The sequence below is a fragment of the Astyanax mexicanus genome, chromosome 8 (genome assembly GCF_023375975.1).
Source record: "Astyanax mexicanus isolate ESR-SI-001 chromosome 8, AstMex3_surface, whole genome shotgun sequence".
Classification (NCBI taxonomy): Eukaryota; Metazoa; Chordata; class Actinopteri; order Characiformes; family Acestrorhamphidae; genus Astyanax; species Astyanax mexicanus.
The window spans coordinates 30,962,578-30,989,385 of NC_064415.1; the positions used below are offsets into that span (position 1 = coordinate 30,962,578).

The 26,808-nt window shown below is 35.7% G+C and overlaps 2 protein-coding genes across 2 annotated transcripts in view; one reads left to right on the plus strand and one right to left on the minus strand.

Annotated features, from left to right (window-relative positions):
• The first annotated feature begins 3,130 nt into the window (after nucleotides 1-3,130).
• LOC103047006 (galactose-specific lectin nattectin-like) lies at nucleotides 3,131-19,133 on the plus strand. The gene is made up of 8 exons (XM_049482813.1): nucleotides 3,131-3,209; nucleotides 14,016-14,095; nucleotides 14,184-14,318; nucleotides 14,414-14,525; nucleotides 16,507-16,557; nucleotides 17,182-17,217; nucleotides 18,658-18,737; nucleotides 19,003-19,133. Exons 1-8 carry the CDS (start codon nucleotides 3,131-3,133, stop codon nucleotides 19,081-19,083), a joined length of 654 nt encoding a protein of 217 aa, XP_049338770.1. The 3' UTR covers nucleotides 19,084-19,133.
• A 1,297-nt stretch (nucleotides 19,134-20,430) lies between these two features.
• map4k2 (mitogen-activated protein kinase kinase kinase kinase 2) overlaps nucleotides 20,431-26,808 on the minus strand; it is a 43,007-nt gene continuing 36,629 nt past the window's right edge. Inside the window, exons 27-32 of the mRNA XM_022678254.2 lie at nucleotides 24,112-24,295; nucleotides 23,917-23,985; nucleotides 23,721-23,807; nucleotides 22,690-22,760; nucleotides 20,929-20,984; nucleotides 20,431-20,835 (exon numbers count right to left, since the gene is read on the minus strand). Of these exons, the coding sequence (XP_022533975.1) occupies nucleotides 20,748-20,835; nucleotides 20,929-20,984; nucleotides 22,690-22,760; nucleotides 23,721-23,807; nucleotides 23,917-23,985; nucleotides 24,112-24,295 (555 nt within the window). The 3' untranslated portion in view covers nucleotides 20,431-20,747. The remainder of the gene's footprint in view (nucleotides 20,836-20,928; nucleotides 20,985-22,689; nucleotides 22,761-23,720; nucleotides 23,808-23,916; nucleotides 23,986-24,111; nucleotides 24,296-26,808) is intronic.

A 26,808-nucleotide genomic window follows, 5' to 3' on the forward strand; every position in this document is an offset into this window, starting at 1 on the left:
CGGCCGTGCGGGGTCACGTGACAGAGGAAGAGAGACGTCGGGTGTGTGCGAGCTGATTTCAAGTATGTATTGCTGCAGACTGGAGCACCTCCAAAGGGGAGGAGCTTACCTCGAAATGGGAGGTCTACAGCTCCAAAGGGGAGGGGCTTACCTCCAAGTGGGAAGTCCACCAACAGTATACGGCTCAAGACTGGGAGCGCGTTTGTGCGCGAGACCTCTCACCACGGCTCCGGCGAATGTCATAATAAAAGTCTTCCATGATTATTATTATTATTATTACTATTATGCTATAATATAGAATGCACTATCACACTATATTATATTATATTATATTATATTATATAAAAGTCTACATCATAAGGCAGGGAGACCTCACTCAACACAGCTCCATTTCTCTGCCGAATGCCACAAAAAGTCCTCCGTGATTAAAAAGCTCATGGATGTCAATAAATACATTAGTCAACAATTAATGATTATTTATATTTCTTAAATGTCAATATAATAAAATACGTGTAGTGTGTATGTATTTATAATATTATTGGCTATGAATAAACAACTGCCTTTATTATTTAGATATTTATTATTTTATAATTTGAAAAATTCTCAGCATGGCAAATGTTTAAACGTTTTAAATAAATAAAATGTGGTTGCAATGTGCACAACATGCTTTTAGACTCTTAGAAAATGCATTATAAAAAAAATTAACATTTAATAAACGAAAAAGATTAATTAATTAGCCTTTAGGGTTATTTACAAGCACAAAACGTCGTGAAAAACACCATACCACGTAACACCAAGCACCATCCTACTTGGAGGTAGGCTCCGCCTGTTTGGAGGTATGTTCCTCCCCTTTGGAGGTGCTCCAGGCTGCAGCTATACCCTTCTCGCTGATTTCAGGGCATTCTGTTTTCACTCGTTTTTAATCGCTCAGGTTTTCAAAAGATCATTTTAAACCGGCCTCAGTAAAATCTTAATAATAATAATATATATATATATATATATATATATATATATATATTTTTTTTTTTTTTTTTAATAAAGTTTCAAAAGGCCACTTTGGTTGATAAAGGGCAGAGTTGGTGGTGCTTTAGCATGATGTCTATGTCTGCACGCCTCTGACCACCACCATGTTTTTCTGTTGGTTATATTGTGAGTTGACCCTTTATGTTTTTTTTATTTCACCTTTCAAATCTCTCATGAGTATTAGTGATTTATTGTCTTACTGTGGATCCTTTACATTAACTGACACAAGTAGTCCTCAGATCTTTAGTAGTTAGTCTGGGTTCTTTTGTAACACTGTTTATAAAGTTGAATATGTATTTTCTGATTGTCTTCCACAGAGAATGTGATGGTCACTCGCCTCAAAGTTATTTCAATCAACGAATTGATGGCAGCGAACAGTTCACAGATACTTCTCCAGGTAATTCAAAGACCATTGTGTTCTTCACTCCATCTCCATTAATTAAAGTTAAATACTAATATAATGAATATTTGCTAACACCAAATACTAACACCAATATACCCATGTGTTTCTACAGCTCAAAGGGAAGCTGTTAGACGGAGGAATTCCAAACTTTGTTTGAGATCCATTAAAAGGAATTCACCCTAGACGCTGGAGGTCATGCAACTTATATATCATGCAATTATGTTTCATTTGTAAAGTCACAGGAAATTACACAAGACAAAGATGAGAGAGAGAAAAAAAAAGAAGAAAAGAAAAAAAAATCTGTCTTGGTCAGCATATAACGACCCCATAGTGCATGAAAGTAGCTGTCTGTCTGTGTATTTGTGTTTTCACTCATTATGAAGGTATTTCTGCTAAACTGTACCCAGGTTTCTTTATCTATGTTAGTACATCTTCTTCACATCTATTGCATGGGACAGAAAGTGATGTTGGTGGTAATGAGTAGTGCATACAGTTTATGTTTAAATTTGTTTATGCTTACTATAAGAGGTGGCTGTTTAAGAGGGTTATTGAGGTGTAAATGGGTAATACCTTGTTCTTTCCATTTATTGAAGATTAGAGGTGATTTGTTTATTGCAAAATCTGGGTTATTCCACGCAACCTATAAATGATGTTGCTTATAAAAGGCCTGAATGAGTTGGATGCATCTGAAGTTCACTGTCTTTTCTTGAAACTGTACTACATATACTAAATATTCTCTTGAGTTAAAATAAATAATCCTGCGAAATAAGCTTACTAAAAACAATTATCACATTAGTCTGATATCTTTATGTTTGTGTTTAATGTTGCTGATCGGATCATAAGCAGCCACAGCAACTTAACTGTTGTGGATTACTAGTTTTGTGTAGTTAAAAAAAGACACCCTGCTTTTTTCCTACTCTATGAACTTTGATCCAAGTTGTCTATGATCTTACTTTTGTTTCTGTTTTGTTTCATTTTATTGTACCTGTACTTTAAACTCTGTTCTGTATCTGGTTCTCTTTGTCTGCTGCTGGTCTCCAAACCTACTAAGCTGTTTTTTTAAATCATCCTGAATAAAACTGCTCTGATGACCCCATCAGTGAATCATCTCTAAATATGAGAAGTTAAAGAATTATAGAAATGCATTTCAAACCAGTAACTTGTATAACAAATCAATGCAAAGCTGATCAAGGCAGAATTGAGTTGAGTATTAAACGTTAATAAAGCCTGAGGAAGTTTCACAGTTAGCTGGGGGGCATCAAGGCATTAGTTTCATAGAGCCCAAAAATACAACTCAGTGGAATAGAACTCACCTGTTCACCTCCAGACTCTATTGCCATGAATACAGCACACACAAATGACTTATTCATTCCCTCATGTGACTGATTTCATGACACCTGCCACTCTACAATCACCTGTATTGAAGTATTGACTTCATCTGTTCACCTCACCACATGTAGTCCTGTACTTCACTCACTTCAACTTCTGAGTATTAGATTTGGTATACAAAGTGTTTATCATGCCAGGGTATTATTTATTCTGTTTGACCCTATTTTGTATTTTTGCCTAACCTTGTTATCAACCTGGATGGTTTCATCCCTCTGAGTTAGGCCTGTCGCGATAACTATGTTATCAACTTATTGTACGATACATTTTTTTATCGACGCCGATAACAGCCGCGGGTTTCCAAATAGATTTGTTTACATGAGAGCAGCTCACGCTGTGCTGCTCACTCTCCGGCTCTCGACGTATCTGTCCGACAGCAACATCTATCGGTTAGGAAGTGAGTGCGCGCAGAGCTTATGCAGCACACGGCTGACAGTGAGTGTGTGGAGATGTGTTGGCTAGCGAACCTATTAGAGGCTAATTTTGACTTTCTCAAAACTAAACAGGTGTAGATAACATTTAGATCGTTTAGAGAAGTTTAGTCCGGGATGGACTGTGTTTTCAAGCCGCATTTTACGGCTCCGGAGCGGAAGTATTTTAGCTCTAAGCCAAATTAGCGAGAACCATCAGCCTGACGCAGCCGGTATGTTGATTTGTTTCACAAAAGTGGCAACAAAAGCTGGCAATACTACTAACCTGAGATCTTATTTAAAACACAACCAACCAGCCCAATTCATTCAGCTGAATATTGAATATGAATACTGTTACTCCTGAGAGACATGTTGGTGTTCCTTGCGCTGAATTTGTCTGACAGTTAAATTAAAAACAAATTTATAGCAAGAGCTCTGGCCTGCTGAGCATGCCTGTCTTTGATCATATGAACATGTGTTTTTGAGCTAATGTGTGATTTACAACATATACATATATGATCCGAAAAATGAATCTGCATGTGCCTTTGTGTCCAGAGTTAAAACAAAAATAATGTAAATATTTCTTGTTACTTATTTTTTGTATAAAGGTCTGTTTAATATTTCGTAAACTTTTTACAGAACCCACAGAGTCCCAGGGTGGGTGTACTTTATTTGTTTTAGTTATTTAGGATATTAAAATATTTTTAATAATATAAAGTTAGTAAACTGTAAAATGGTGTAATAGTGTTATTATGCTAGTATGTTATTACTGTGGCACATTGTCTTAAAGCTCCTTTGGGGAGAAGCAGGAAGCAGGAAAGCAGGAAAAAAGTTTTTTCTATAGTGGCGCTTTAAAATGACAATATTATCTTTTATCACAATAATTTCTGGGACAATATATCATCTTGAAAAATTTGTTATCGTGACAAGCCTACTCTTAGTATATTCTTTGCCCTTTTTTCTGGTTTTGACCTCGCCTGTTTTGATGATTTTTATTACCCTTATTTAATAAGGACCTTTTATTGTATCCACGCATATCTCATCATATACACATCTCATCATGAGAGATATATATGTGATATATTGTGAGAGATTGCACATATTCCTTGTGTAAACAAGATGAGCAATTAAAGCCTGATAATAACTGGCATCACCTTTTTATTAATGCTGATTGCATCATAAATAATATCTTCCCCAGGCTTTATGACACTGACTCGCTGGACCAGTTACACCAGACACAAAGAGACTTACTACTCCAAAGTTTTATTTTCTATATTAGAAGCTAACAGTTTCTAAAACATAGTATTTAGTATATACTTACATTTTCAAAAACTAATGTGCATTTTCTAAAAAATAAGAAAAAAAAACTCCACTGGTTGTAAGGTGACAACCTCTGCCACCATCACCAAGAAATCCAGCCATTTCTATGCAACCAGGCTGGACAAAATGATCAGAGGGGCTGACATGTTTTTCCCTCAATGAAAGGTCAAAAAGTAACATAAAATATATGTTTAAAAGTGAAAATACATGTAAGGTGAGAGAGCAGAATGTCAGAAAATGTGAGGGGAGTATAAGCTTGAGTTTACAGGTAACAGTTTACCTTCATGTAAATGTTATGTAGACAAACTAATCTTAGTAAGTAAATACAGCCGTGCCAGCAGAGGGGCAGGATGGCTTCATACAAATACTTTTACACAGTTTCAGGATATAAATGAACACTGTGACATTAGCTGCCAAACAGAACAAAACTGTTTTTTGTTCTGACTTTTATTGATCATATTAAGTAATAAACCACAGTGAAGGCTATCAAGTGTGTGTGGTGTGTTCCCGACTGCTTTTAAACAAGCACAGGTCACACCACTGCTTAAAAAGCCTTCTCTCAACCCCGCCCAGGTTGATAACTACAGACCGGTCTCACTACTGCCTTTTCTTTCTAAAGCATTAGAAAGAGCAGCTCTCAATCAAGTCTCTGGCTTCCTCACCCAAAATGACCTCCTGGACCAGAACCAATCTGGTTTCAAGAAAGGGCACTCTACTGAGACGGCTCTGTTGTCTGTGACAGAAGCGTTAAAAACTGCTAGAGCTGCAGGACAGTCCTCAGTGCTCATTCTGCTGGACCTCTCGGCTGCTTTCGACACAGTCAACCATGACTTCCTCCTAACTATACTCTCGAACATGGGGATCTCAGACAATGCGCTGTCATGGTTCAGATCGTACCTCACTGGGCGCTCGTTCAGGGTGTCATGGCAAGGACGGCTGTCCCCAGCCCACTCGTTACCCACTGGGGTTCCCCAGGGTTCGGTACTGGGACCTCTTCTCTTCTCAATATACACCACCTCTCTAGGTCGGGTTATCCGCTAACACGGTTTTTCCTACCACTGCTTTGCTGACGACACTCAGCTATACCTGTCGTTCTCACCAGATGATCACTCAATCTCTGCACGAATATCACAGTGTCTCTCAGACATATCCGCATGGATGAAGGAACATCACCTCCAACTAAACCTCTCAAAGACTGAACTTCTGGTCATACCAGCAAAACCTTCTATTCAACACAACTTTGCCATAACCATCGACTCTCTCTCTCTCTCACCAACAAAGGTTGCTAGGAACCTGGGTGTCATGGTTGATGACCAGCTTCTCTTCACGCACCATGTGGCCTCAGTTGCTCGATCCTGCCGCTTTGCGCTTTACAACATCGGAAAAATTCAACCGTTTCTGACGCAACAGGCCACCCAACTCCTGGTACAAGCTGTGGTAATCTCACGCCTCGACTACTGCAATGCCGTACTAACTGGCCTCCCGGCCTGTGTAGTAAAACCACTACAGATGATTCAGAATGCAGCAGCACGTTTGGTCTTCAACCAACCAAAACGGGCACTCCGCTGCTCATTGAGCTCCACTGGCTACCGGTTGCTGCTCGCATCAAATTCAAAGTGCTTACAATCGCCTACAAGGTGATGACAGTACAGGCTCCTTCCTACCTGCACTCACTCCTGAAGGCTTACGCTACCTCCCGGCCGCTGCGCTCCTCCAATGAACGTCGCCTCGCTTTGCCAAACACTCACACAAAGCAATCCAGACTGTTCTCATACAGAGTTCCCCAATGGTGGAACAAACTACCCTCCACTACCAGATCAGGAGAATCTCTCGCTATCTTTAAGAAACTCCTGAAGACAGAGCTCTTCAAAGAGCACTTACTCTCCTAACACCTCTAACAAACTAACTAATTCTAACCTCATCTCCTTCTTCCTCTTCTCTACTCCTCTATCCCATTATTTCCCTCTGACCTCCTTAAGGCCCTATCTATAGAAGCTTTATTTTTAACTTCTATTATTTTTGTACTTAACCTCTTCTATTGTTTGCACTTCAATATTGTAAGTCGCTTTGGACAAAAGCGTCTGCCAAATGTAATGTAATGTAATGTAATGTAAAAAGTAAGTAAGTGAATATCTGTGTTAATGACTTCTCCAAGACCTCAGAGACAAACAATATTTTTTTTGTTTATTATATTTTCTGTTTTAAATCAGAATATGATCATTATCTGATTTATCAGATATAAAAACAAAGTTTAGCACTGGCTTCTTTTGACAGCAGAGCATCAGCCAGTATGTTCTTCTTAAAATTGTCCGGCATGATGCAGATATGATTTTTTATGCTGTTTTGACCAGTGAAATTACTGTATTTGAACAACCCACACACAACCCACATCATGTATTCAAATTCCCTGTGACCAGGCCAATAAAATAGCCACACTACACCTCCAAACAGTGAACTTCTGACCAACACAAACCAAGTTCCCTGGACGAGTAGTGGAACAGAGAAACAAGCAACTGATTGTGTTTTGGTCTCAACTCACAGGTTAGTCCACAGCTTTTATTTGAATGCATTTTTAATCTTCCAAATTAATCTTCCATTTATTTATTAACTTTTCTAATGTGGAATTAGTGATACAGAATCATGTTTTTTTTTTTTTTTAAAGTTTATAAACCCAGTGGTTAGCATAAAGCTATTGGCAGTGTTACTTCATTGTAGTTTTGCCAATAAGAAAATATATACACATTTAATATACTAATGTAAATGAGCCAGGTTACAGAAGGGCTTTGTCTAGCTAAAATATAAAAAATAAATAAAATAAATAAATAAATAAAAAATAATAATAATACCGTAATTATTATTTAGGTATCCCATAAATAATAAAAATTCGTCCACTAACCGTTTCTAAGAATACAAATTTATAGCTAAATATGTTCCAATTAAGTATTTTTTTCAATTCATTCATTCTGTATTCTGTATATTATTAGATACATCTCCAGCATGCTGTTCTTTGTGTTGTTTTCAGGTCAGTAAAAATGCTATTTATTCTATTTTATATTAAAATGATTATAACATTTTCACTGAGCTACAAATCTATAGCAGTTCTAGTAACTATGTTGTATTATTTACAGAATATGTTTTTAACAATAAAGTTTATAGGGGAAAAATATTTCTTTCAATTGTTTTAGTTTGTAGATACCAGAAAGTCCACTTAAAAAAATGTGTTTTTTGGATTTACAGATACATTTAGTGTCACTAAACAGAGTTTCATCTGATGCCTCTTACAATAAACACAAAAGCAGTGACTCAAATGTTACAGGACAAAAACTAGTATGGTGTTTTATGACTGTTGGGTCTGCTGCACTGACATATGGAAGATAAGATTTGCATTTCACAATATTATTTTAGTTTTGCTTCATTCAAATGTCAAATAATTGTCTTGTTGCATAACCTGATTGAGTTTTAGCTTCAGCTTAGTTATGTGGTGACTAAATTTAAATTTTAAACTTCTAAATAAATTAGTTTTACATTTGGTAGATTTGGCTGTTGTGAAGCCTGTTTTAATAAATGGAATCTGATTATTTGGGTTCATTTGGTTCATTTGTTGCTGAAATAACTAAATTAACTTATTTTTAAAAATGTGTTAGACTAGAATATTTTTTGTTGAATAATGTATTTTGTTAAAATATAAGTAACATAAGAGAAAAAAAAAGTATAAAACCAGAAGATGTAATATTTTTGTGATAAATGATAGCATGTAATAAATTATTTATTATTTTTTTTGTAGGCCTATGCACTCTTCCTTTCACACTCAGTCGTAAGTTTACACAAATCCTGTATTATATAACTATTTGGACAATAACTGTTCAGCACATGTATTGTTGTATTTTCATATAAATCTAATACGTGTCATTTGTGTAAAGCACAGCCCTGTGACATACTGGTATTTTCAGTTCTAGCCTGGTGATATTGTAAGATGGTAAGGGGGTGGGGATTAGACCAAGGAAAAGCATTGATACTGTATAATTCATATTTCCATTGGAAAAGTGTAAAGACTTGACTTTAGTTTAGTTTAGTTCTGATTCAGTGTAAAATATTGCCAAAAAGACTTAAAGGTAATTATTTGCTTGGTGAGCACTTTATTTAACAGTTATGCTGAAGAATGTTATTTTTAAATACACATTACAGTAAAAATATATTTCTGTTTTCATTCATAATGACAGTACAGTGTGTTATGATTAAGAATCATATTTCATCCAGGTCAATATTAAAGTGCCTCTATTATGGAAAACTGAATACTTTATTAACTGTGTCAACATTGCTCAGAATTTGTGGCCTACTGCAGTTTAGCTCCAACTAATAATGTTGTAATTGCAGCTGTATTACTGTATTACTATTGTAAAGACTGCTAAACACATAGTTAATTGTCATTTATTTCTGTATACATTTAAAAACAGACATTAAAACTAACTTTGTATTCTCACCTGAGCAAAGTGAATTCTACACAATCTGGAGATTTATGTGATCATTTAAAAATACAGAATGTCAGAATGGTTGGTCCCAGTTTGGACATCGCTGCTTTATGATCTTCAAAAACTCAGCTGACTGGCCTGCCTCTGAGGTACCGCTGCAAATCCTTTTCAGAAATATTCAATCATATGCCATGATTAAATTAAAATAAGCCCATTATTAATGTTAAAGCTGTTACTTTACTTTACTTTTTGGCATTTTCAAGGAAAACTGTGTGGCTATGGGTGGACACCTTGCATCCGTGCACAGCAGTGAAGAGCACACCTTCATTGTAAATTTAGTGCTGAATGCAACCAGTTCAGACTCAGCATGGATTGGTGGCAGTGACACTGCACAGGTCAGACAGCTTTTCATTTGAATTTTATTTGAATTGCAAAATGGCAAAATGTTTATCATTCCTACTTTCTTTACAGGAAGGAGCGTGGGTATGGACAGATGGGTCAGCATTCAGTTACACTTACTGGAATAAGGGAGAGCCTTCTAATTATGGACAATGGGAGAACTGTATGGAGATAAATTATCATGGTATGCCAACTCAATACTACATTTCAGTATATTTCAGTAATGTGCAGAATAACTTTTTAAGTTTGTTGCTGTGACCATTCAGAGCCACTCAGAGGCTTCCACACATCTTTGCTTTACTCTTTTTAGTGTATTTGCTACAGATCATAGCTGAGCTACTGGGTACATAGTGGTCTAATGTATTGGTTTCACTTTTTCACAACAGAATATAATAGATTTTTATAGATTCAAAGATAACAGGATAAGATAGCTTGAGTATTATAGTCAAAAAAAGATCACAGGTGATATGGTGTCTTGCTGGTTAGCACATTCTCACTTCAAGTCAAGTATCTGGGTGTAGTGTCGGTGTTCTCTCTGCGGCTGTGTGGGTTTCATCCTGAGACTCCAGCTTCCTCCCACAAAAATTAGCATACTCTAAAAATGCCCTGGGGTGTACATGTGTAGGTGTAAATATGTACTGAATGTGTATTTGAACGTATGCCCAGATTTTAAAAGATTTAATAATATAATTGTAAGTTTATCATTAAAAAAGGATTATATATAAAGATTATATATATGTAGACAGTTCTGCCACAGTCAAAGGTGTCAAAAGTATTCACAGCATTCATTACTCAGGTATAAGTATAGATACTAGAGTTTAAAATACACCTGTAGAAGTATCAACTAAAAGTTTTGCAAGGGAATAAAGTGCACCCATAGGGTGTCAGAATGGTATATGTTTATACTTCTCATACAACCACAATCAAATTCACTCTATCCGGATGGAGAGCTTTAAATGAATAAGATTTTTTTTAACAATAACAAGCTGAAATTAAATAGGAGTAAGAGGCTATTCATGGGAGTTCAGATAATTGTGTGAAAATATAAGGAGAACAAGTCTTCTGAAGTCAATCTTCTGAAAAAAAGTATTATAACTAAAAACTAAAACTTCAAAATAGCTAATTATTTCTAATAATTCCAGTAAGAAAATATTTGTACTTCATTACTCCTCTGAAGGCAATATATAAGTGCAATTTACCACCAGCAATTTAAAACAACCCTGGCTGGCATGCAACAGGTCACTAGGCAATGAAAAAGCTCATAGGCGGACATGTAGTGATTTTACTTCTCCCCCTGCTGGCAGAAATGAAACAGATCTGTGAGTAACAATACACAGCTCTGGAAAAAAAATAAGCCCATATAAAAATGATGAGTTTCTTTGATTTTACCAAACTAAAAACCTCTGAAAAATAATCATGAGGAAGATGGATGATCACAAGCCATCAAACCAAGCTGAACAGCTTGAATTCTTGCACCAGGAATGACATAAATTTATCCAAAAGCAGTGTGCAAGACTGGTGGAGGAGAACATGCCAAGATGCATGAAAACTGTGAATAAAAAACAGGGTTATTCCACAAAATATTGATTTCTGAACTTTATGAATATGAATTTGTTTATCTTTGCATTATTTGTGGTCTGAAAGCTCTGCATCTTTTTTGTTATTTCAGCCATTTCTCATTTTCTGCAAATAAATGTTCTAATAAATTACAATATTTTTATTTGGAATTTGGAAAAAAAATGTTGTCTGTAGTATATGGAATAAAACAACAATGTTCATTTTACTCAAACATAGACCTATAAATAGCAAAATCAGAAAAACTGATTCAGAAACTAAAGTGGTCTCTTTATTTTTTTCCAGAGCTGTATGCATTAGTTTCATTTAAGGAATCACGTGATTGTGAATTCTTTATTGTTTGATGTTTTGTTATTGCAGTATAGTGGATGAAGCATTTCTTAATAATTGTATATATGAGTGTGCACATTGAAGTGAAATCTTTACAAAATCTAACTATTACTATATTTAGTTATATTTAGTAATGTTTTTTTATGTTATATTTAGTAGCTATATTTAGTCATTTTAATTTTAGGTATTAAATGAGCAAGCAGTAGGGAATGACAGCCAGCATGTGAAATGGCTACAGCAGTCCAGAGAGAGTTGTCTCCCCCGCCGGACACACCCCTCCACAGACACTAAGCTCATTTGGGTTGCCAGGCTGAGGACTCTGAACCTGTACGATTAAGTGCAAGACAAGTTTAAAAACTTTTACAATAGCAAGCAATGTTATAAACCAGCTCATATGGATTTTATATGTCTTGATCTACAATTAGCTAGCTAGCTTTATGCACCACTAACTTTCTTCAGCACAGAGGCTGGAGCAGCGTTATCATTAGCCTCTAACTGCAGTGCTAGCACTTTTGCTATTCAGAAGTATATCAGACTGTAGCCTGTGCATTAAAACATGTTAAAACAACATGGGATGAACCGCTAGCTAAAGCGGAAACACTCAGGGTTCCTCAGTGTAGCGATGTCAGACGGCAGTTACTAGCGCTAAGCGCTGTTAACCGCTAACAGCTAAAATACTTTAAATCCAAGCTTATTGTAAATAAACGGAAGTTTTTAAGTTAAGTTTGCTTTACTAAGCCAAAAACACTTTTAAGGAGAGAATTCTGTGTTGATTAACATCCACCATTCGTTTGACTTTGAAAGAAAAGGGTTTATTAAGAATTGCATGATTGTTTACTTAGATGTTTCTTTCATAGTGAGCCTTATAATACAGTGTGCCTTATAGTCTGTATAATACGGTAATCCTGAATGGTCCTTGAATTACTTATATGATAGTGATTATTTTGCCATCAGGCTATTTTAAGGTTTTTAAACTCAAATACAAGTGCACTCCTTTTGTCTTTTTGTAGGGAAGTGGAATGATTTATATTGCAAATTGGTGCTTCCATCAGTTTGTGCTAGTAAGTATACTGAAATAAGGGAAAAACTCAGTTTCTCGTCCCTTTCTCTTTTACTTTAATTCCTGCTTTAAAATTAGGAAATGATTCCAATTAGAATTGTATTTGGTACCTGTTCATGGGAAATGTACTAATAAAAACCCAGTACAAATCTTTTGGGGAGATAACACAAAAATTAGGAGTGAAAAAAAAAAGTCAACAATTTGGTTCTTAATAATAAGAAGTGTTACATGTTATGTCCAAGGACAGAGCAGATGGGGAGATTTTATTATGATTAAATATATATTTATAATGACTATATTTATGTTTATTTGTTATTTAATTTAATTATTTGCTTATATGTATATGGACCTTTATTTATAAGTCAGTTGTATTAATATTTCTGAAATAGTGATGTGAAAAATGCAATTGATTCTTTACCTCAGAAGAAGCGTGGAAAAAGGCGGTGCAAAATGGTACAATATAAATAAATGGTGTGTCAGCTACAAATACACTCAACTAAAACACAAGCACAGCTCAGTTCTCTGCTTTTACTTTGAGTCCTAGGTTTCTTTTAAGATTTCCTTTTCTTTAATTTCATCTTCTTTTTTTATTTCTTTAACTTTTTTCTCTCTTTTTTTAATCTGTTTTCTCTTCTCTTTTCTTTTCCACTGTTACTTGTCAACCCTTTACTAAGGTGTGACTGAGATATGTGGTTTGACAGGGGTTCAAAAGGGTGCTGCACATGTGTAGCTGGTTGACACTAATCACCGCTGGGGATTCTGGGAGTTATAGTTTTGAGATCCAACTCTACCATTTCTTCCCCTATGTCTACTTGCTAGCAGTCCACGATGCAGCTTTGCCAATTACAAGTAGAACTGTTTTGATGGACTAAGCAACACCACAATGCATTATAACACCACTATAACAACTTTAATAGAATTGAATAAATAAAATGAATGCATTTGTAAGTCTACAATTCTATCATACATTTATTTGGCATTCCAAATCAACTATGGAAATGTATGGAGCTAAAATTATTTTAAAAACTGTGAATCTGTCCAGTGGTCATGCTAAACTTAATAAATTAGCAAAATTACTACTCATTACAAATATTAACAATTTTAACCCTTGTGTGGTGTTCATATTTTTGTTACTCGTTTACTTTGTCACTTGTATTTAATTCAGCAAAATTAAGCAATTTTACATTAAAATGCTTTACCTTTCTTATGTAACATTTCTTTCAAAAAGTGCTAGTCTTTTTTTTATTAGTTTTTTAATAAAATGTAAAAGAAAATGAATTAAACTCAAGATATGAGTAGAAAATTTGTTTAGTTTCAAATTTACAAATGAAGCAATGTTTATTAGCCCTAGTGTACAGTGTGTGTTTATCGAAAATGTGTTTTGATATATGTTTTTCACAAAAAATGAGCCAATGCCAATGAGTTTGAGTTAGAAAAAATATTTTTTTAGGATCATTTGATGAAAAATGAAAACGGGAACACCACACAAGGGTTAATACAGTACCTAACTTGATGTGGTTTTTGACATTAGCTACATGTTAGCTCTGATTGTTCTGACTTTAACTCTTTGTTTAAATCATAACTGTGCAGCATTAACTACATTCATGTGAAAACTGTATTATTCTTGTTTTTTCTTGCAGAGTGCCAGGATGGTTGGCTCCAGTTTAAATCTCACTGCTTTAAGGTTTTTACAACAAACGAAAACTTTAAAACTTCTGAGGTAATGTTATCATTCAATTCTGACTATTAAGTTACACAGATTACACAGCATTAATATTAATTATAGAGAATGTTGCCATTTCTTTCAGGAAAACTGTGTGTCTGCAGGAGGACACCTTGCGTCTATGCACAGCAATGCAGACAATGTTTTCATCAAGGATTTGGTTTGGAACACAACTAACTCAAACGCAGTAACGTGGATAGGAGCCAGAGATGCTGGACAGGTTATGTAGCTGTTATGGCTTAGTTTTAGTTTATGCTTTAATCTCTTAATTAATACTTATTTAACAGTTTACATCTATTTCTATTTCTTTCCCAGCTGGGCAAGTGGGTGTGGACAGATGGATCAGCATTTGATTACAGTATCTGGTCTAATGGGCAGCCTGATAAATACAGTCCTTTGGAACAGTGTGTGGAGATTAATTATCTGGGTACAGTATTTCAGTATTTCATTACTGTGCTCAAGAGCTAAAACAAGGTGCTAGTAAAACAGTACAACTCCTTATATGTATAACGTATTTACAGCATTAGTCAGAACCAGTCAAAAGTTTGAACACACCCTTTCTCATTCAATGTGTTGTAATGTGTTACAATTAAATTGTAAATTCAATATTGAAGATATTAAAGCTATACAGAAACACATGCTGAATTATTAAAACAAAAAAAAAACAGAATATGTATTTTACTTTTGATTTTTTTAAGGGGCCATATTTAGCTTTGATGCAGATTTCCATATTTCTGTATTTTTCAAATTTCTTTGTAATTTCCCAGTGGCTTCTTAAGATAGAGTCACCTGGTATAGTTTTCTCAGCATCTTGAAGAAGTTCCTGGAGGTGCTGAACAATAGTTGCTGTTTTTCAACTCATCCCAAATCATCAATCTCAGTTGGGTTTAGGTCACAGGATTGTGGAGGCAAAAATGTCTTTCATGTCTTTAATATTAATCAACAATGCAAAAAATAAATTAAATAAAGAAATAAAGAAAAACACTGAATGGAAAAATGTGTCCAAACTTTTGACAGGTACTGTACACATGTGATGGAAGCACATGTGTTTTGCCCCTTTAAACCCAGAAGTTCTCTGGGTGGTTGTGCAGTAGTAGGGATGTCTCCTTACTACTCTGCACCCAGTGTTATTCCAAGGTTTTTGTTTTTCTGTAGCTGCTGAGTAAATTTTCCAACCCAGATTCTGCATTCAACAAAATCTTTCCTCAAAGTTAGTACAACAATCAATGATAAAATTCACTGAAAAATATTTTAAATATTGTTTAATATATTGTTTGTCTTAACAATATAGGCCCATAAGCCCATAAGTCACTGGAGAGCTTTACTAGCAGTTCCCGGGGTTTGATTAAGAAGCGTTCAGAAGGCAGTAATGGCTGAAATGGAGGTTACAGTGATGAGTTCGGTCACTGCAGATGGCTCTACAGAGACTACAGAACTATAGATCTTCTGAAGTGATTGGGAAGCAGTTGGGTTCTGATAGTTATCTGAGCACTGTCTTAAATAAGGCAAGCTGCATGAGAGAAATTGGAATTGAATGAAAATCTGGTTGACCCTAGTGTTGCAAACAATTATTTAATTATTAATGGTGACCTTTTTTTTATTAAAGATAAATTTTTATTTACTAGAATTATTTAAATAAGTGGGATATTTTACCATGCCAGTTTGAACAGCTTATTCTTTACCTCAACTAGGTACGGAGACAATATAAGAAATATGAAATAAAATGAAAATTATACATTTGTTGTGATGTCCCTGGTGTCAAAGTTAAGTTTTTTTTATAGTGGCGGTTATCCCAAAATAACAGGGTAGACAGGGAATTCTTGGACACAAAAACATGCAACTAAAACATTTAATTGCTTTTTTTATGTTAGTTGGATGCCTGCGTTTATCATTTTTATTTTAGGTTTGATATTAACATTTTTACTTCACAAATCATTAAGCTAATGTAAAGGCTTTAATTAACAAAAGGCTTTAATTAATGTTATGTGTGACAAAACATAAAAAATTAAACATGCTGTCCATTATAATGAATGCAGGGTCTGAAAGGGTTAAACAATTGTTCATCTTACTCAGGCAACACTGCAGACATGATAAAAACCCAAGCTCCAAAACTGTATAAGACAAAGAAAATTACATTTAAGTGAAGTTTAACATTTGTCTGTATGTATAATAGTTTGTGTCCATTTAGAGTAAATCCTATATTACAACAATGTATAATAATAAAATGTATTATGTTGACTATGCTGTCAACATAAAAGGCATTTTACACTGATATTGACTATTAATTATCTATTAAAAACAACTTTGGACACTGTTTCTTTGAGCCCAAGCATTCAAATGAAATATTCAATTTCAAATTGTCAATAACATGATGTTGATAATACAGTATGTGTTTTTTTTTTTCTCAGATCAGTGGAATGATGCAAACTGTGACAACAGACATCCATCAGTGTGTGCTAGTGAGTATTCTAAATTTAAGAGAAAAAAAAGCATCTCATTCTTAGTCTGCTCAGTCCTGACCTGTCTGGTGAGTTCTTTGGTCTTCATGATACTTTTTGTTCACTAGTGTTCTCTAAACAACCGCTGAGACCTTTACAGAACAGCTGTATGTATTCTGGGACATACAGCTGATCACACACAGCCGGACTCTATTGGCTATTTAAAGCAGTTGATTGCACTGGATTTTATTTAGGGGTTTCAGAGTAAAGGGGGATAGATATTTGTGTACGTCACACTTGTACGATTTTATTTTGATTACATTTTTGAAAACCATGTACCATTTTCGTTCTTTCGCATTTCACAATCATGTGCTTCTATTATTTAAAATCTTAATAAAATGCATTTAATTTTGTGGTTGTAAGGTGACAAAATATAAAAAAGTTAAATGGCTATGAATACTTTTGCAAGCCACTGTATTTACAATAGTAATGTGTTAGGGCTTTATAGTCCTAATTTTCTGCTATTTTAATCTAGAAACTGGAAAATAAACTGATTATTGTATGACGTTTGGTATGGTATGGAAAATGTATGTTATTAATGCATAAAGTGAGATCCCATTTCAACTGTATATTTTGTTTCTTTAGAAAGAATCACCTCACAATCTGCTAACCCATCACCAGGTATTTTGAACAGCTTTCTATGAAGGTTAAAACAACATTTGTCAGTTTGAGATGTTGAGATGGACATTTCTCTCATTTTAGTTTTTTTAGAAATTGTACATAAAATACCTTACCAGTCAAAACACTTGATACACCCCTTCTCATTTAAAGTTTTTATTATTTTATATATTGTAGATGAGATATTAAAGATATCAAAACTATGAAGTGTTAATCAAGCCTAAATAGGTTTTATATTTTAGATTCTTCTAACCTTCTTAAAGAAGTCATATTTGTGCTGAGCTCTTGTTAACTGCTTTTCCTTCACTCTGCGCTCCAACATGGGTTGAGTTTTTATGTCATTTGTTTGTTTGTGAAGATCAAACACTTTTTGGGCCCTATTTTAGTGATATATAGGTGAGTCATCAACCATGCATTGTGCTAGTTAGTGTGTGTTTGGTATTGTGAGGATGCAAAAAATGTTCTTTGTGCTGCTTGAAATGTTCAAAAGGCTTGCGCTTATTCTCCTAATTAATCATGGGTGTGTTTTGGGTGTAACGTGAAATAAACTTATCAGCGTTCCACATTCCTCACATTCCCTTTAAGAGGCAGGTTCACTCTAACTTTGGCAGATTGTTTTTTTTTTTTGTTTTTTTTTTCTAATTTCACCCATTTTCTCCACAATTTACACGGCCAATTAACCAATCCACTCATTAGGACTCGCCCTATCCCCCAACACACCAGGAGGGTGAAGACTAACACATGCTTCCTCCGATACATGTGAAGTCAGCCAAAGACTGTTGGACGATTGACTGTTGTCTAGGTTGTTTTAAATCAGTGACACATCTGCGTGTTTCGTTGCCATAAGAGCAAAATGCCAGAATTTTACCTGAACCACGCCTATCGGCATAGATATTTGTAAGATAGCAATGAGCATCAAAATGCACCTTGCACAGGGTGTACGATAGGGCCCATTAAATCTTTAATATTAATCTACAATGTAGTTAATAATACAAATAAAGAACAAATAATAATGAGGATGTGTGTTTGACTGGTACTGTATATTACAGTAACATGTTTGCTTATTCTGTATCAGAATTGCAGCTCATTAATAGATCATCTATTACATATAATATAGTATTGTAGCCTTAATTGCTATACAACACTAATATGTTATGATTTAAAATAATTAAACTCAGCACAAGTTGTATCAAGCATTGAATCTACAGGTCTAAAAACACCCTTAATAAATTGACTATATCTTGACATATTGCACTAGTCAGTTCTGTGTGCTTTGGAATTAAACCTCTGTGTTGTCTTCCTTCTTCATGGTGTGTTGAGGTGTCTCTTTACAATGTACTTATTATATCATAATTATTATACTACTTAATAAAGAATTTGGTGTGCTTTTCAAAACATGCATACATTATACTTTGTTGTGGCCTATTATTTGTTTTTCTGCAGTGAGGATGATACACCTGCAGCTCAAAATGACTTCAAATGAAGATTTAATGGCATCTAATATTAAAGTATTTGCTGAACAGGTAATGTCAAACCTGAAATAGCCTTATTTTTTGCATTATTTGTTTCTGTTGTATCATACTTATACACAGGTCCTTACTACGGCCTGTACTGAATTGTGATTTTTGAGTAGTTTGCACTACAAACACAAGCTGAACATTCTGTCATTTATATCATTTGTAATCCAGACAAATCTGAAGACTTTTAAGAGGGTTATATACTTTTTCAAGGTGGTGCATATTACATTTTAAGTTGTTATGGCACAACTTTGTTTGTGTTTCCCTGTAGCTCAAAGAGAAGATGATAAAAAAAGGACTGCCCAACAACTTTACGCTTTATTTCGAACAGCTTCAGAAGAAGTCACCCTAGGGTACGGAAGGCAGATTTATGATGGTTGGGGGTGGAAGGTTGAATGGAGAGAAGAAAAAAAAGCAAAAATTGAAAAGTAATTGTAACATGTTGGTTGTTGATATTGTAATAAAACATTGATGACAAAAAAGTCACCCTAGAGCAGTGGTTCTTAAAGCAAAACATTTCTCAAAGTGTTTAACTACCATCTACTGGGGCTACTGTGTGGGCCTTACCCACTTTGCAATTTGAAAATTATTGATTATTGTCTCTGTAATTGCAGTATGCCTACTGAGACATGTTAGAACCCTTGAGAGAGAGGGAAATAATAGGAGTGTGAAAGAATGTAGTGACTACAGAGTCTACATGGCAGACCGTTAAACCCTAGTCTAATTATTTTGCTATTGCTATTAATACAGAAAATATTGTGAAATGTGGAGTTCCACAGGGTTTAATTGTCGAGCCTATGAAATTGTTAAAGGTGTCCTTCCGATAAAATCCACTTTTTTCTTCTTTGTGAAATGGAATAGGCCTCTCTCTATGCATGCTGTACATGAAACTGTTCTTCAACCTCCATTGTCTGCAGTAGCTAGTAAAAAAAACATTCAGAAAAACGAGTCGATCAGGAAAAGCACTGTGTCTGCATCAAATCATGAATTAGTATTCATGGCCTCGCCCACCTTGGCTCGCAACCGCCCACAGGCAGAGCTGAAGCCATGCAGCGATGCCGTCTTGTCACACAGGAGCTAACAGCCCAAGTACATTTTTAGGATTTACTGTATGTTTGATTACTAATATTACACAATAAAAGCGACGAAAAAAAAGCCCAAAAATTTGCACTTTGTACCTCCAAAACTTTAGAAACTTAGATAACTAAGATACCTTAGCATTTTTCACTGGAAGTCAACGTAAAACTTTTTTGTTACAATTTAATTTGTAGCATTTTTATTGGTGCATTAATAAATGTCTTTTTTGAACTGTGTTAAAAAGTGTCTATAGAGATAGAATTCAACATTTTTGCTCTTTACTTTCAGGACACAGCGCAGCCTGATTTAGGGTGATATTGTGTCTTGGCTATCATAACGTCGGAAAAAGTATACCTTGCGTGGCTTGAAATGCACAAAACAGTGCAAATCATTTTTAAGTGACGTCCACTTCTTGTCCTTGTGTGTAGACTCAGTTATTATTTCACTGGTGTCACTTTAAAAAAATATAAAGATTCAGAATCAACTGAAAATATCTGCAGGCTTGAATACATGAACATAAATATTGTGAATAAAGTAATTCGGTAGTTCTCAACACACTTGAGGAAAATAAAAAATAAATAAAAAAATTGATTTGTCAGTGCTGAGATTTGAGGTTTGCAGCAGGACAAACTTTATTCTGGTTAAGAGAAGGTATCATTACAAAGGATGTTTCCACTGATGAGGTTCAGTCACTAAAGTAGAATATATACATTATATTACAACCAGGACATACAGTCTTTCCATTGTGTACTCTTCCAATGTGTACCAGAAAATAAATTCCAGGTGTCCACTGCTCACAAAGGATGGAGCTTTATTAGTTATGGGGCAGGTAAAACTTAAGCTGTATTATCTGCAGGTCTTAATAGATGTCCTTACAATGCTCCAGATGTATAAATCGACCTCTTTAAGAATTGCTCAGTCTCTTCCTGTTGTTTCCTATCAGTAGCTGCTCTCATGACCAGTCAAAATGTATAAATTGCTGGTGGATGAAGGGTTGTCCGTTGGGGTGCTCTGTAGAACAATGTCTCTGCAAAACGGATGCCACATGTTAGATTAAAATGAATAAAAAAAAGGCAGACAGGTATAGAGATTGGTTTTTAAGAAGTAAGCACAGATTTACCTGTTTGTGCCTAAAACCCGAAACACTCTAGTTTCATCTGTGATTTCTTGTGTTACCTGTAAAACATTGAGTTAGCAATGGAAGTGCTTTTCCAAAACTGATAGAAGTATTTCATGATAAGGTCATGAAATTAGACATAGATTTAGGAATATTTCTCCTGGTCAGGTCTGTAAATGCTGTAAATCTCCACTGTACAGTAATCATTTACAGAACTCTTTGTTTGACAGGCTTTAAAAAATAAACTCTTTTGCTTTTTTAATGGTGTAGGTGCAAAATGTAAAAATAGACTGTTTGTGGGGTGTAAGATAGCAATGATCATGACATGCTTGCGCAGGGCGTGAGATAGGGCCATTAGATTTAATCGCTGCTTCAGAGTCAAGACAAGTTTGACATTGGTCTCAATTTTGAGAAAAAATTACCAAATGTAATGATTAATAATAACTGAATGTAACGAGCAAATTGATGTCTGGCTTTTTAACTCCACTGTACACATTTCAACTAATTGAGAAATATGCTGTACATTTTATGACCTAAAGCACGTGGACATCACTACCTATGACTAATTTTAGTTGTTTCAGCCGCACCTAGGAGGCTGCGGAGCATCAAGTGCAAAACAACCAGACTGAGAAACAGCTTCATTCCGGAAGCTGTAAGACTCTTAAACTCCACCTAACAACACACTGCAAGGACAAATTACTGTTTACAAACACTGTCACTTTAAACCGCACTGAGACACTTTATCTTTTACTGCTCTAATTCCTTATCATGCTGCTATAGCAAAACTTGCACTCTGGACTTCATGTTGCTGCAACCTGTCTACTCTCCCTATTTATTTATTTTTTGGGGGGTGTTTATCTTATCTATTTTGTATAATATAATTTTATTGTATTCTTTTATTTTATCTTATATTATCTATATGTCTATTTTAATAACAGCTATTGGGTGTAAACTGGATCGTGAGATCACAATTTCGTTCCACCTCATGTACCACATGTGATGCAAATGACAATTAAAACTCCTTGAATCCTTGAACCTACTGCAAATAGCCATGCACCCTCCCTACTGCAGGCAGTAGAGTTCAGTGACTTTAAAGAAACAATATGTTCCTAATGACAGCAAGTGTGATGAACAGCTTTTAAAACAATAGAGAGAGTTTTCTGCTCCATCGCCTCCTCTCTAGACATAAAACTCACATGCGTTGCCAGGTTGAGAACACTAAAGCTACACAAACAAGCACAAGACCAGTTCAAGATATGTTGCGCTGACAAGTGATGATAAGTCTTCAACTCATCAGAGCGAAAACTGGATCAGTGCTTCAGCTTACCATTGCCTCTTTTCCACCAACAAAGTGCTGGTACCGGAGCCGGTTCCTGCGAAACCGCAGGAACCGGCCCATGTTTCCACTGCTTTAAGGCGTCACTCACTACGTATGTGAATGTGGGTGTCAACAGAACCCGAGCTCCTCTTGAAACTTGTGCTGCTATCCTCGGTGGACCACTGTTGATTTATTTTTATTCATTTAGCTGCTTATGCTGCTCTTAGCTGTCAATGGAGGTGAGGTTTGCCCCGGAGATGCTTCAACTTTAGCATGAGCTGGGACCTCAGTATTGAACCAGGCCTCCTTATACCACAACATGTGTCCACATACTTTTGGCCATAGTTTACAAGTACAATACATGTAATAGCAAAATATTCACCCAGATAAAACAACAGAGAAAAGCAAACACTGGTGAATTACTGAGGCACTGAAATAAGAAATACCTGGCAGTTGTGCAGACTTCGTCCTTTAAGTCCGTGTTTCCAGAAGGCTAAAACGCTGTCCTGTAAACAAACTGTAAAAATACAATACATAACAATGTTTAAAACAACATGAATAAAATAGACTCCCTCCTCAATCTATAGATTCTTTCCCAATATATTTTCCCAAAACTTTATTTGGTGCCACAGTACCATTTGACTGGAGGACTTGATATACCATTCTCAATTTAGTTTTTTCTCTTTTTACACATTAGAATAGGTCTATGGGGTATACAAAAAATGTTCATGAAGTTCTTTCTGCAAAATCACCCTCACATAAAGAGGTAATGAGATCTTACCAGATCTGTCCTTGCCGGTTTCTGTCCCTTTCAGAATGAGCCATTTAAGGGCTCTGTCACTTTGTGCAAATAATCTTTTGCTGCCCATGGCATGTTTGCACCGAGAGTTTACAACACATTAGTGTTAGCTTGTGCTAAATGGTAAAACACAAGTTCATGCTTAACTGTGACTGAAGTGCTTACATCCCCGTCATCTGCTGACGGTGGACAGTAGGTACAGATCCCTTTCTCAGATGAAGTCTGCTGGCTAATCCTGCTGTGTACTGTCTGAGGTTCTTCACCAAAATGACCAAAATGACGGATCTTTAACTGATCTAGTGGGTGGGGCTCTGGTGGGGGTTGACAGGGTGGTTCTATGACGTTCAAAGGCTTTTGCAGCATATGATTCCTAACACTAAACTCTTTCAGCTAACTAAGAGAAAATGGATAGATTTTTTTGAGTGTTGAAATGCTTGCATTTAAATTGCACACAAACAGATCTTGGGCAGTTTTCCAGGCCGGAATTAGGCCATTGAAAAGAAAACATAGCTAGGAATAGGCTTAATTCCTGTCTAAGAAACTGCCCCTTTAATTCTATATGGAATAATTAGCTTGCAGTCACTTGCATATTTCAATACAATTGCTACTAATGGCATTTTCAATACAATTTTAACTGAATATTTAATTACTGAGTATTCATTACGTTACACCTCTTACCTAAAGTCTCAACAGGAAATCCAAAGTCCAGTTCTGAGGCCAGCTCTTTGCTAGGGACACCCTGCAGATTTACAATCTGCACTGTTTCTAAAATAACAGATGTAACAATGAAGGTTATCATAACGTAGACTGTAATGCAATATACCGGTAGTCTATTGTTTAAAGGCTTAAAGTGTCTGTTAGGAAAGGTACTTACTTTCTAGTGCAATTAGAACTGTATCTCTGTCCAGTTGTGTTACTTGTACTGCTCTTATACAGTCAGTGTCTACACACACACACAAACATATTCACAAACACACACATAATACACAGCAATTAAATTTCTAAATACAATTCAAAGCAAGTGAGCTTAGTTTTAAGTACATTTTACCCTTCTGAGCCAGTTTCTTACCTGGTTGAGAATTCGGAGTGCCGTTCAGATGTATGATGTCAAACTCCAGCTGCTGCTCTGTCTGAAGTTCATCGTTTCCCAGCCTGCATTCTCTCACTCCAACACAGAGCTGAGGAAGCTCATCTGTCACCAAAACCAGCAGCTCAAAGATGGGTAGAGGGTCAGGCAAGCTTACGGGTATGTGCTGTTTGGATGAGATGGAAAAAACATGAGCCAAAAACCACAATGAAGTGCTTTTAGTCAGTTAGTTAGATCAATTTTCAAACCACTACTCAAGGGTTTGCATTAAGTAGTACTGGGTGGTATGGCCAAAAAAGTTTATCATGTTATTTTTTCAAGATTCTGATAGTTTCACAGTATATCACATTATATAATAATAATAATAATAATAATAATAATAATAATAATTGTATAATATAATATTGTGTTTTTATTATAACGTTATTCAGCTCTATTCAAAAAGGGCTGGGTTACACTGTGTGGTGGCAGCCCTCAGGGGCGGGTTTATTCAAATGAGTAGGCGGTCTCTCCACAGTCTTTTTCCCTCCTCTGGGGCCTCATGTACTAAGACTTGCGTGGACTTCCTACTAAAATGTTCCGTACGCTCAGATCTGAAAAGTTCCGTACGCACAAAAAAATCCGGATTTATCAAACCGTGCGTAGGTAGAATTCCACGTACTTTCTCTTAGTACATCACAATCAACTTGAAATCAAGCGCAAATGCACGAAAGCATCACACTTGCCACGACTCCTCCCTCAATTACGCAGAGTATAATGTTATATTATTATTATTATTGTTATTATTATTATTATTATTATTATTGTTATTATTATTAATAATAATAATAACAATAATAATAATAATAATAATAACAATAATAATAATATTATATACGCATAGCGTATAATTACCCATGTTTTAAGTTTTATTATTCTAAGATAAATGCTTTCATTTAAATGCTTTAAATGAGTTTCCTACCAAAAAGACACACGTCACACACTTAGCTTGTTTTCTTATGCTCTTGGAAATCTAAAACTGCTTATAAGCCAGTCATCATCATGGGCCAAAAAAACATAATGGTCACGGAAAATGCGCGCTCAATGAATTCGGCCATTAGCAATATTTTCCAGTAATGCCAACGCTGCATCTCCAACAACTCCAGCGCAAACCTGATCTAGGCTAAGTGGAAACACGTTAAACGATTATTTCTGTAAGACAATGAAACTGTCTGATTAATTTACTTTATTTTACCCAATAATGCTTACTTCAATGTGTGCATAAAGGATATCTTAATAGTTGTAATTTCAATGCATCGCCTCTAAGTGTCGCCAAATGACAAAAACACAATACATACGCACAAAAAAAAGGCGTACGCCCAAAACAAAACTTCCGTGGGGGAACGCACTTTCACACGTTCAAGTCAAATTTAGTACATCAGACCGTGAGCGTGAAATATGGCGTACGCAATGTTTTTGTGCGTACGCACCTTTAGTACATGAGGCCCCTGGTCTCTACTGCGCAGACTCGGGTTTCAGGATCGGCAACATGGCAGAAGATTTTAGCTTCATTTTCATTGAATGAATGGGAACGGTGACACGGCGTCCATCTTTTTTACAGTCTCTGAGCTGAGTTTCCAGGGTGTTAGCTTGTTATGCTCACTGGCTAGCGTTAGCTAGCAAGCAGTACCTGCTTCTTTTGCAGTGCTGTTCTACACGGCACTCCGCAGCGCCTCTATATTAAAGATGGAGGCCAAATTCCATCCAATATACTTTAGATGTTGTTTAAATGGATGTTTATACTATGAAACCATAATCAGACCATGAAAATATCAAACCATAACACTCCTAGTTTATATATGTCTCAGTTTATGGCTTTTGACAAAATAAAAAATGGGATACCACCTTGCATCAGCTATTTTTTGAAATATAATGAACAATTTGCATGTGTCAGGGAGATGCTAGTAATGGAAAGGTAGGTTATTTGCAAAAGCAAACACATGAATGGGCATGCAGTACAATTTACATTTCAGATGCCTTTATTGACCAACAAAACATTTTAAAAAGTTTAACAAGCCAAAGGGCCCTATCATACACCCTGTGCAAGGTGCACTGTGATGCCCATTGCTATCTTACATCCTACAAACTGTCTTTTCACACCTTGTGTCTTCAACCATTTAATAGCAACAGTACTTGTGAATATATCTACGCTGATGGGCGTGGTGGTCTGGAAGTGAGATATGTTCAGGTAAATTTCTGTTGTACTGATTTTGGCAATGAAAGACACAGGTGTGCAACTGACTGATTATAACCCTAACAACAGTAAACCATCAGATGTCAATTCCTTTCTTGGCAACTCGAATGCGCTGCGGAAGAACACTCAACAGTGCACAAATTCAACTTTTAATTGCTGTTCCCATAAATGACCTGCTCTCGCATCTTCACAGCGTCAACACGCAGGTCAGTCTCCCTGCTGAGCAGCGCAAAAGCTCTGCGTTAGAGCGCACCTGGCTCTTAAAGGGAACGGAAAGTGACAGTCTGATTGGTTTATTTCACGTTATGCCCAAAACAACACCCATAATCAAGCTGTATGGTTTGCAGTTGATGGCTTATCTATAGTTGCTAAAATAGGGCCTAAAGTCTCTGAATGCAATGTCAACTAGAGGTTAGATAGAGAGATAATGAAGGAAACAGATTTCA